This window comes from Cynoglossus semilaevis, chromosome 18 (assembly GCF_000523025.1).
Source record: "Cynoglossus semilaevis isolate Cse_v1.0 chromosome 18, Cse_v1.0, whole genome shotgun sequence".
Taxonomy (NCBI): Eukaryota; Metazoa; Chordata; class Actinopteri; order Pleuronectiformes; family Cynoglossidae; genus Cynoglossus; species Cynoglossus semilaevis.
This window is the reverse complement of record NC_024324.1, coordinates 8,144,142-8,155,543: the sequence shown is the minus strand read 5'-3', so window position 1 is coordinate 8,155,543 and position 11,402 is coordinate 8,144,142. Positions and strand designations below refer to the sequence as shown.

Here is an 11,402-nt window from a genome sequence, read left to right as displayed (position 1 = left end):
CCCCCGGCGGGGGAGGGCGGCGGCGGTCGGGGGCCCTGCGGCTCGGGTCGAACTGGCTGCAGTGGCTGTAGCCGGGGGTCAGCGTGGGGCTGCCGTGGAGCCCGGCACTGTTGTTGTGACCGCTGTAAACCCCAGACAGGGATGGCGGCGGAGAAGCAACGTTTGCATCCGAGCTACAAACCCGAGCGGAGCTGCAGGAAGCTCGGTCCACTTTCGGAATCAGAGACGCGGCCGCTGTAAATGTGCTAAGAAGACCATCCACATAATAAGAAGTCATATTTTTTTCTCTGATTTGTTGGCCCACAATCCTCAGTGTCGTTTTTACGAGGGAGCGTGATATATGACAGCAATACACACTAGATTTACACCAAAGTCCATTTTTACTCTGGACCGAGGAATCCAACCATGTGACCCGGGCCTGGCCGCTCTCGGCCAATGAGGGGGGCGGACATGGATTCATTATGGCGCAGGACTGCAGAGTGGGATTAACACTTCACACACACACACATATATACACACGGCAGAGACAAAGTAACACGGATCAAGGTAATTGGCGTCATTTAGGATCGTGTACACACGTACACACATGACTTTTCGTTAACAACTGCTTTTCAACCTGTGTTGATTTGAAAGCCCTTCTCTCCCACAGACTCTCAGCCCACGGTAATGATAATCCGCAGTCACAAAATTATAGGTTTCACCGAAGCATTAAGCAGAGATTTGGTTACGACACCTACAATCATCAATAAAATCATCATATTTGTAGTTTTTACTCTTTATATGTTTACGTGTAAAATTAAAATATATTCTTCATATACACAGCTAACTATAGAAATCTGATATAAAAATATAATTATAATAATAACGGATTTTAGCACTACTTATAATAATAATAATTATAATAACTATTATTACTATTATTATTTCGTATATTTACTGCATACGTGACTTGTATCATAATCTTCTGTTTTTCTGGACAATTATTTGGTAACATTAACTTGATAATGTTATATTAATTTAATAATATTTTGTTTTATTAGAAATGTATACCAACAGTGATTTTAGCATTAAATGTAGCACTGGTCGCACAGTAATGGTAATGTATTTTTTATTTATTATTATTATTATTATTACAGAATTATAAAAAATAAAAATGATCTCGAATTGCTTTTCTAGAAAACTCACTCACACACAAAACAGTTATATGTGTTATTAATTGTAGTTTATATTATAAAAATAGTAATATTGGTCAGTGAAATATCACAGTTACAAATGAATAGGACTCGAGAGATTTTTTAAATCTGGTTCTTAGTTTTAAATATTATATTTAGTTCAATAAAAATATATAAAAAATACGGAGATAATAAAATAAGGAGAAATTATTTAAATTCTTAAATTGCTTAAGAAAATATATAAGTGGCTTTTATTAATTATTCTTGTGAAAGACATTCGAACACGTAACATGAACGTAAGATTCCATAATGTTTAACAGAAATTATACAATAAAAAAAGCTGAAAATGTTGGTATTCCTGTGAAACATATTAATTTGGCAAGAATTATGGACAAAAGAACAGATAGTCAGTGGAGGAAAAAAATACACACATCATGCTGCAGTCAGTGTGTGTGTGTGTGTGTGTGTGTGTGTGTGTCATTCTCCCGTGCACAGCCTCAGGCTCCAAAAGCAGCGTCTTATCTGCTCTGCAGTTGTCAGTGTATATGTTAGTGAATCCTTAAATTACTGCTACACCTCTGTTTCCTACAGCTGCTTCATTATGAAGCAATGATTTTAGTTAATTCTGTGAGATGATGTTATGGAACAGTGTCGCCACTCACTGGTGATCAGTGGGAACTGCAGGGTGGCGAGAAGGAAGCGGCGTTCTTTTAATTGTTGTTGTGGAAAAACACGAGCTAACAGCGAATATACCGTGGTGGGATTTAATGTTGTCGGTTTGACATGGTTGTTTGTTGGTTTGTTTGTTTGTTTTGCCAGATTTGTCAGAGGCTTTGGTTTAAATATGAACGTCATTTCACTGCGTTTGAATCTTTTTATTGGCTTTATTGCACCAGCCATTGAAGAACGAGCACAGCAGAGGAGCAGAGGGCGGAAGGTTCCCAGGTAGGAACAAAGGATCGCTCCAAATGACCGTGAGTCTTGCGCGTCCCCGTCGTGGAGAATCCAATAAAGCTGACCATTTCCGCTCGGCCTTTTGTCCGGGGCGCAGTCCCACAGAAAGAGGGAAGAAAAAAAACAAATGGGTGCCATTCTGGAAACGACCTAATTGTGTCTGGACGGCCATAAAGCCATTAAAAGTGGAATGCCAGACAGTATAGCAGACCAGGCGTTTTATGGCACTGTCTCTGGACGTCTCTACTCTTTGAAGTTTGGGTCCATCTGCGTCTCCTAACGCGTCACAACAGCACTCCGCCGACACCAAAGTCCGACTTACCTTCTAAATAATACATGCTCTCGACACTGTCTCCTCGGTGACACGCGGATTACCTGCGGTTTCTGACGGAGCTGTGACTTTGCAGGAGACGTTGCTGCAAGGTCACGTCACAATTTCCTTTTAGCTCCATGTGTGCGTGCTAAATATTTCCCCCTAACGTGCAGAGACACGACGCAGGGAGGCTATACTTTAAACGGAGACTGATTGATTGTCCTCTTCATGTCTTTTTGGGCAAAAAAAAGAGAAGAAAAATCTAGAATCCTACTCCATCATACTCTGTCACACAGGGCTTGTTGGCACTGTTGGTTTTTGCTGCGTCGGGATGGCGCTAGCTCCAGGCGGCTCTGAGGCCTCGTCATATCCGAGCTGTGCATAAAAAGACACATCGGCTCGTATTATTTTGGGCTTCAGCTGTCGAAGCCCTGGATGTCTTCTTCTTTTTTTTTGTTTTGTTTTGTGTCCCCTCGCCTAGCAGTGCTTTGCACCCCATAAAAGGTTATTGCGGTAATTGTCTTTTATGGCTGTATACAGCTAACAACATCCTCTGCCAAGACGTAGCCCTGTCCCCAACCCAGAAACAACACACACGTAAACACACAGATACACAGAGAGAGAGAGAGAGAGAGAGGGAGAGAGAGAGAGGGAGAGAGAGGGGAGGGAGGAGGGGGAGGCATATATTTATGATTTTTGAAAATAAATAAGGGGCCGTGCAACAGGAAAATTACAGGGGAAAAACAGCACTAGTAAGTGTGTGTCTGTATGTGTGTGTGTGTGTGTGTCTGTGTTGTTGTTGTTGTTGACAGCAACACCCCTTCATAGTAGACCTTCGCGCAACAACAATCGGAGACCTTGACGCACCGATAAACCGAACAACCTGAGATAAAAAATAACTGTGACGTAGCACGTATTCCCAGATATAATTTGTTTTATTTAATAAATAAAGTACAAATTACATTTGTGAACCAAAAAAGTCAGACGGCCAGCAGACCGTGAGGTATTCAATAAGTATCATAAGCCTACAGTGTTTTCCTTTTCTTTTTTTAGTCGTAATTCCATTTCCTCTCACTAACAAAACAGAATGCTCCTTTAAAGTGTTACTCCCTGAAAGAAAAAAAAAACAACAATTCGGACACAGCTCGGTATGTAATAATGCAAGCGAATCTACTCTAGCTGTCGTAGGTAGTTGAAGGACACATAGGTAGTCAACAATGTCATGGAATTTAGCTTCTAGAATTAATTCACTAATCATTTTTCAAGAGGCTTTTCCGTCAGCTGTTACGCATCTACTTCAAAATGCGACGCTATCCTGGGTTCCAATGTTAGATTCACGGTCACCGGAATAAGGGAGAAACAATAAATTTAACACTTTTTTTTCTATTCCTTTTTTTTTTTACAAACTATATATATATACGCTCAAGTGACTCAGAGATAGACAACAAATATCCTACAGAGCTACAAACCAGAAAACACACACAGCTAGAAACATCCATACACAAACGAGCACAGGGACAGTCCAACTAATACACTTTAACGAGGTATTAATAATAATAATAACAATAATAAAAGTATCAACATAGGAGATGAACCAATTAAAACAACGTGGGCACTGGTAAAATTGTGCAATATAAAGGTAGTCGCAGCAAAAATGAAGCCCATCATGCTTTTAATAGGACATTTAAGCCTAACAGCTTCTGTTATAGAGAACAATAAGACAATAAAGGTTAAAAAAGAAGAAGGAGAAGGAGAAATAGGAGAAGGAGGTCCAGCAGAGTCCTATGAGCTCATCAGCCTAAAAATCCTCTGTGTCTACGGCTCAGTCACTCGTCTTTCGGTGCGCCGTCTTTATTAAACTTCTTCATCTTCATTCTGCGGTTCTGGAACCAGATTTTAACCTGTCTCTCGGTGAGGTTTAACAGCCTCGCCACCTCGTACCTACGGTCCCTGGTCAGGTAGGTGTTAAAGAGGAACTCTTTCTCCAGCTCCAGGATCTGGTGCTTGGTGTACGGACAGCGCTTTTTTCTCGTGGCACTCGCGTGGAGCCAGTTGGACACAGGGTTATCTGGTGAAAAGAGTGGGGTGCGACATTGGTACAGTGGAGTGGCCAGGTTTTTTTTTTTTTCCTTTTTTTTTTTTTCCTTTTGGAAAAGAACACATTTAGTGATACACTTCGGCGCAGACTAATAGAACACGAGCTCGTATGTTGTCTAGACGAACACAGACGCACATAAAGCTGGGAGCTGGCTCATTCATGGACCCCACTCCTGACGCGCACCCCCCCATCCACGCACCTAACCTCACTGCTTTGTGTGGTGTAAATATAAATACACTTAAACATCAGGGATTTTCATGTGCACTTACTGGGATCCAGAGTTGGTTTCTCCTCCACCTCCGCGCTCGGCTCAGCCGTTTGGCCGGACAGAGGGTCCTTCTCCACCGGTGAGGTCGTGGCGACGGTGCCGTTCGCGTAGTCGGAGAGCAGCAGCGCAGTGTGGGAGCCCGGCAGAGCCCCGTCAGCCCGCGTCCCCAAGCCCTCTGGCTTGATTCCGTAGTGATGAGTGCTCGGTAATCCGGTCATAGGCAGGGAGCCGGACATGGGCTCCAAGAGCCACGACTGATAGCGGCCATCTGTGTCTGGAGCTACCGGGCCTTGGTGATGCCCATAGTGGTGATGGTAAACAGAGGAGACGGTGCCTGGGAACTGAGCCGGGACGTGGCTCCACGATGGCCCGAATACTGGAGGTTTGGACGGGAAAGTGCAGGTCGCCAGCTCGCTCTGGTGGTCGCTGATGGAGGCGGGTTGTCTGCCATGCTGGAGCCCAGGAGCCGAGGAATATCTCGGCACAGATACGTCCTCACTCTCGGGAAGAATGAGGGAATCGACGTAGTAACTAGTCAGTGTTCCGGATGTCGACATGGCAGAGAAATCTAGACTTTCACATGTACGCGGTCATTCAACAAATACATGCAAAAGTGCAAAGAAGCGCCCATACACACACATACACATATACACACAACGGCACACACATACACACGCAGTAAACCCAGCCTCACAAAATAACAATGTGGAGAAATCAAGTAGCAACTTGGCCCCACAGAGAACTACAGTGGGATAGTAATGGGGAGCAAGGCTGGCCCGCCATTGGCTGACAGCGCACACGTGATCATAAAGGCTGAACAATAAAGGATAAATCAATCCCTTTGGTCATTAAATACTCACCCGCTCTCCTATAACAACCAACACATTTAAAGATAAGAAATAGCATCATATGACCCGAAAGCCGATGTTTGTGAGATGTAAATTCAAAAAAATGAGAAAATAAAATCATTTCCATCAGTGCTCTAACCATTTTGTGGGGGAAAAGTCTCCTCCGGGTCATCCTACAAAACGATACAATGCGTTTTTTGGAAGCCTTTATTTTACGAGGTACTTTATAGGCCACGTAAGCACCCTACCACCGCTGCTCACCGAAAACACATTTAAAAGGCGAGCGTGATATAAAAACCGTGCAGCATTAAGCTCACACAGCGTCCGTGTGTGGAATCACAGGCAGAGAAATGGCATTTTTATTCACCGAGCTGTGATTTCTTAAGCATCAGACAACGCTCCACGTCCCTACACTTGATGGTGTTTTCTTTTTTTATTATTTATTAAAAATATACAAATTTAGACATCAGACATAATAATAAATAACATTAAAACATTAAATGCAGCATGAGAAAGCGCATTTAGGGTGTGCCAAGTGTCTGGGTATAAGCACCTATTCTTTTCTTTTTTTACGAGCGTCTTTACTTTACTGGGTGACTAATATGCAGAAATATTAAATGTGTCACGTACCTGGAAAACAAATCAATTTATCATAAAACCAGTTTTACAAAGTAGAAAGTACTTTTTTTATTCAGAGAAGGAAAATCCAGTCACATGTCAGACGAGGCACTGCAGTATTGAGTTACTCACACTTTAATTAGATTTTTTTTAGAATTTATTTTCATGTTTGTGTTTTGTCGTTTCTGCACATATGTCGCGTTGCAAATTCAAGGGTTAATGTAAGAAGTAAAACAAAAAATAACTGTGCCGGCTGTGAATTTGTAATAATAAATATTAAATATTGTGTGCGTAATGGAGTCGCCACACCAGAGATAAACAACATTGAGCGTAATAATAATTAAAAAAAAAAAACCCAGAACATTTCGACATATTTAAGCCCAATAGAAGACCGGATGTGACGCAAATTAGAATTAAAAAAAATAACACCGTCATGTGCGTCCATATTAGTGACTGTGTCATTTACACAGCCGTTAACACTGGTGTCGGCCTTCGCTGTTGTTTGTCGTCGTTGCCAATAACAAACGCGGTGTGATGATCGCTGGTGTAACTTTACACTTGCCTTTTTAATAATCGTACGCTAAAAAGGGACAAAACTAAACATTTAGAAAACATATTTAAATTGCAAAATGGTGGGAACACCAGAAATAACATTTGAAAAAAAATAAACTCCGTTTTAATAATACATTTAATTATCAGTCAATTTAAAGCCAAACCAAATAGTACTTCTATTAAATTGACAATATTTATATGAAATAAAACTAAAGAATATAACACTGGAAAAATACCAGAAATGCACATTTTAATCTCTTGGAAAAGCGTGTGTGTGCGTGTGTGTGTGCGTAAACCGGTAGATTATTATCTAAACCAAAGTCCAGGTTGCAGATATACAATATGGCAGGCTGCCTTGGGTTCTTACATTTAAAGCCTGCGTGTTGTATTTATTACTAGCAAATAAACGCAGAGCTGTGGCCAACACCCCCACAAGGCCACAGGCAATTCAACACGCAGGAATTCTCAGCACTCTCCTCTTTACGTTAAAAAAAAGGAGATGACAAGGTGAGCATGATGGCTGTCAGAGTCTCAGATTGTCACCTCTCTGTTACTATACCAGCGGATTATTTGAGCAGTGCTCATCAAACATGCTGAGAGGTGACACAGTCTGTTCGTGCACTAAAACTTTAGAATAGACAAACACCTCTGGAGCAGGAAAAGACGCCACAGTGCCAATAGCTTTTGGGCTGTAAACCTAATTCAGAGTGTTTTTTCACCCACTTTACCGCAGGGGCTATTTGCTTCTTTTGCCTCTGCAGATAACAGCCTGTCTGGCGGATCTAAATGTCGCCATAAAGCCCTTCCCCTCCTTTTGTCTGAGACACTATTGCGCAGAGCGGAAGCATCCGGTCTCACTGCCCACGGAGGTCGCTGTTGCCCCATTCACCTTCCCCTTCCCCTCCACTGCAGTGGTCGTAACCGAGGCCTTGTCTGGCGTGTCTGCGTCACCACTACTCACAGAAAACACTCACGGATTAACTCTTAATCCCAGCTCCACGATTGCGCACTGCAGCCGAGCTTTGATCACGACTCAGTTCAGCACACATGGGTTCCTCGTGGACGACAGTGCCGAGGAGATGACTGCAGGACACGGGCTCAGGAGTGTGCACCACAGCCAGCCAGCCAGCCAGTCTGCCAGCCAGTCAGCCAGCTCTCCACTCCCCTTTCAGATTGATCAGGATAACAGCATGCTTCCAAAATCACCTTTGCAAAATCCAAACATCTGTGTCTCGCCCCTCGGTTTGTGCTCTCTCGGTGTCTGCCTCGATGCGTGTAACTGGGGCAATTAAGACAGTTTCATGTTGCAGAGTTAGAAATGGACCCCAACAACATGAAACTACCTAAACCACTCGACAGTCGATCCGGGCCTCAAGCGAAACCCAATCAGCCAATTCGGAATTCGGTCGTCGGTTGTGTCATCAAGAGTCCACAAAACACGTCTACACCAAAGAAAATACAAGGAGAATGTACACACCAAGTATACTACTACAACAAGGCGCAAAATACACAACCTCTCCCACAGCCCCCCAACAATGAAGAGACTTACCCCACCTCGGATTAACGTTAATCCCAGTAATTCAAAGTAAAGGTGGAGGAGCTGTTTAATCCAGAAAGCCTCTGTGAGAGTTGTGTTTTGCAGAGCAGAGAGCCGGGCCTCCTCTGTCCTGCTCTCCTTCTGAAAGGCTCTCCCACGACTGAAGCAGCTCTTAGAGGAGAGGGAGAAACCTCATATAGCAGCCAGTCATAAAACTCTACAATAGCCGGCTGGGCATACAGACTAGTCGGCTTACAGCCTAATTTCTTAATTATTTCCGATGGCCATTACATTAGCGCCTACAAGAACATTTCTGAGCTGCTTCACAGCACAGGGCGAGCTCTGAAGTGGAACCACGTTTTATTTTTTTTAATTTATTTTTTTGTTCTAATTGTCGTTTTTACGCATAACATTCTGAACAAAAGTAGTTTTGAATTAGCACGTGTGACATCAAAAACAGAAACATTTACTCACCAAAAGCTGGCTGATAATTTATTAAGCATTACACAAAAAAAAAAAGAAGAAAAAAAAGAACACAATGTCATATTTACACAGAAATGTACAAGAAAAACAGTCCTCCTTCACCAGCCAGCTCTCCACTCCCCTTTCAGATTGATCAGGATAACAGCATGCTTCCAAAATCACCTTTGCAAAATCCAAACATCTGTGTCTCGCCCCTCGGTTTGTGCTCTCTCGGTGTCTGCCTCGATGCGTGTAACTGGGGCAATTAAGACAGTTTCATGTTGCAGAGTTAGAAATGGACCCCAACAACATGAAACTACCTAAACCACTCGACAGTCGATCCGGGCCTCAAGCGAAACCCAATCAGCCAATTCGGAATTCGGTCGTCGGTTGTGTCATCAAGAGTCCACAAAACACGTCTACACCAAAGAAAATACAAGGAGAATGTACACACCAAGTATACTACTACAACAAGGCGCAAAATACACAACCTCTCCCACAGCCCCCCAACAATGAAGAGACTTACCCCACCTCGGATTAACGTTAATCCCAGTAATTCAAAGTAAAGGTGGAGGAGCTGTTTAATCCAGAAAGCCTCTGTGAGAGTTGTGTTTTGCAGAGCAGAGAGCCGGGCCTCCTCTGTCCTGCTCTCCTTCTGAAAGGCTCTCCCACGACTGAAGCAGCTCTTAGAGGAGAGGGAGAAACCTCATATAGCAGCCAGTCATAAAACTCTACAATAGCCGGCTGGGCATACAGACTAGTCGGCTTACAGCCTAATTTCTTAATTATTTCCGATGGCCATTACATTAGCGCCTACAAGAACATTTCTGAGCTGCTTCACAGCACAGGGCGAGCTCTGAAGTGGAACCACGTTTTATTTTTTTTAATTTATTTTTTTGTTCTAATTGTCGTTTTTACGCATAACATTCTGAACAAAAGTAGTTTTGAATTAGCACGTGTGACATCAAAAACAGAAACATTTACTCACCAAAAGCTGGCTGATAATTTATTAAGCATTACACAAAAAAAAAGAAGAAAAAAAAGAACACAATGTCATATTTACACAGAAATGTACAAGAAAAACAGTCCTCCTTCACTTTGACGCACCCGTCTTGTGTGTAAACGTCCTGGACGTGAGTAAAGAGTCAGTTTATACATTTAGCTCGTACGTACATCTAGTGTATATCACTGTGGACTACAATCTAATGGCCATAGATGGAGTTCTCCTCCCGAACTGGTGATAACATGAGTATTCTTATATTTCCAGGGTGGGTTTAAATCGTCTTCGTAATTAAAAAAATATATATATTTGGGAAAGGTTTAGTCTATAACATGCAATTCCAATTAAAAATAGGGCAATTATAATTATTGGAATAAATTTAGACAAAGATTAATGTTGATAGGTAGAGGGGGAATAATAGGAGTAACACTTTTTTCCAGGTCAGTCTGCATGTGTGTGTGTGTGTGTGTGTGTGTGTGTGTACTGACTCTAATTACCAAAACTACGACAGAAATGTGTGGACAAATACAAAAACACAGCATCAGTAAAAACCAGCAGACCCCCATGACATTTGTGTTTCCGGTCTGGGAGTCAGAACAAAGTTGTACCCCAGTATGAATGAGTCATGTGGGCGCCGGGGGACTGCAGTAGTGGTACTAGTAGAAGTAGTGGATAGTGGAGGGGACTGTATTTGTATATTTTCCCTTTTATTTTCAACATGACCTGGTCGCTCATCATGAAAATCCGTAGTTGGACGTCAGCTCCCGGATACGGTTTTCCCTGGTCATCTTCTTCAGTTTCATCCTGCGGTTCTGGAACCAGATTTTGACCTGTCTGTCCGTCAGGTGGACGCTTTTGCTGATCTCTAGGCGGCGCTCTCGGGTAAGGTACATGTTGAAAAGGAACTCCTTCTCCAGCTCCAGCGTCTGGTGCTTGGTGTACGGGCAGCGTTTCTTCCGGCCGCTTTTAGCCGTCAGCCAGTTGGCCATGTTCTCACTCTTTGTGTCTCCTGCAGAAAATGGGAGAGAGGAGTTGTTTTTACACATATCTGTGCGAGACACTGTAGACCCTGCAGTGTGTGTGTGTTTATATATGTGTGTGTGTGTCTGGGTTTGTCATACACACACATATACACACGTAAGGAGTGTGCGTAAGGATTGTATTAACCAAATATTACAGTAACACACTATTGTGTTACTGTGTTACATTGTGTGTGTATGTGAGTGTGTGAGTGTGTGTGAGTGTGTGAGTGTGTGTGAGTGTGTGTGAGTGTGTGTGTGCTTAATGCGCAAAATGCGCCTTCTTTGTTAGACCCACCAGACATGTAATTAAAACACTCCATTCACAACATTTTAAAAACTAAAAAAATATTAATAGAAAATATTACAGTACACGTCACATTCTACACCAGTGTGTCACTGACGCGGACGAAACGCTGTGACATTTTAAAAAATAACCTAAAATAAAGTAACCAGACTAAATGTCGCAGAGTCCTAATTATTATTTTTTAATCTTTTCACCGCTGCAGATAAACAAAAACTACACATAAATATATATATATATATATATATATATATATA

At 42.4% G+C, this 11,402-nt stretch overlaps 2 protein-coding genes across 2 annotated transcripts in view; both read right to left on the bottom strand.

Annotated features, from left to right (window-relative positions):
- Positions 1-3,100: 3,100 nt before the first annotated feature.
- Positions 3,101-6,079, bottom strand: hoxa9a (homeobox A9a). Its single transcript, XM_008331453.3, has 2 exons — positions 4,807-6,079; positions 3,101-4,507 (listed from the first exon to the last, which is right to left on the bottom strand). Exons 1-2 carry the CDS (start codon positions 5,360-5,362, stop codon positions 4,266-4,268), a joined length of 798 nt encoding a protein of 265 aa, XP_008329675.1. The 5' UTR covers positions 5,363-6,079; the 3' UTR covers positions 3,101-4,265.
- Positions 6,080-8,965: 2,886 nt separating this feature from the next.
- LOC103394228 (homeobox protein Hox-A10-like) overlaps positions 8,966-11,402 on the bottom strand; it is a 6,512-nt gene continuing 4,075 nt past the window's right edge. The window contains exon 3 of the mRNA XM_017040991.2: positions 8,966-10,831. Within this exon, the coding sequence (XP_016896480.1) occupies positions 10,557-10,831 (275 nt within the window). The 3' untranslated portion in view covers positions 8,966-10,556. The remainder of the gene's footprint in view (positions 10,832-11,402) is intronic.

Coding starts and splice junctions, on each gene's coding strand:
- hoxa9a (XM_008331453.3), bottom strand. CDS start 5,362: ATGTCGACATCCGGAACACTGACTAGTTACTACGTCGATTCCCTCATT. Junction 4,508..4,806: donor GAAACCAACTCTGGATCCCA/GTAAGTGCACAT, acceptor TCTTTTCACCAG/ATAACCCTGTGTCCAACTGG.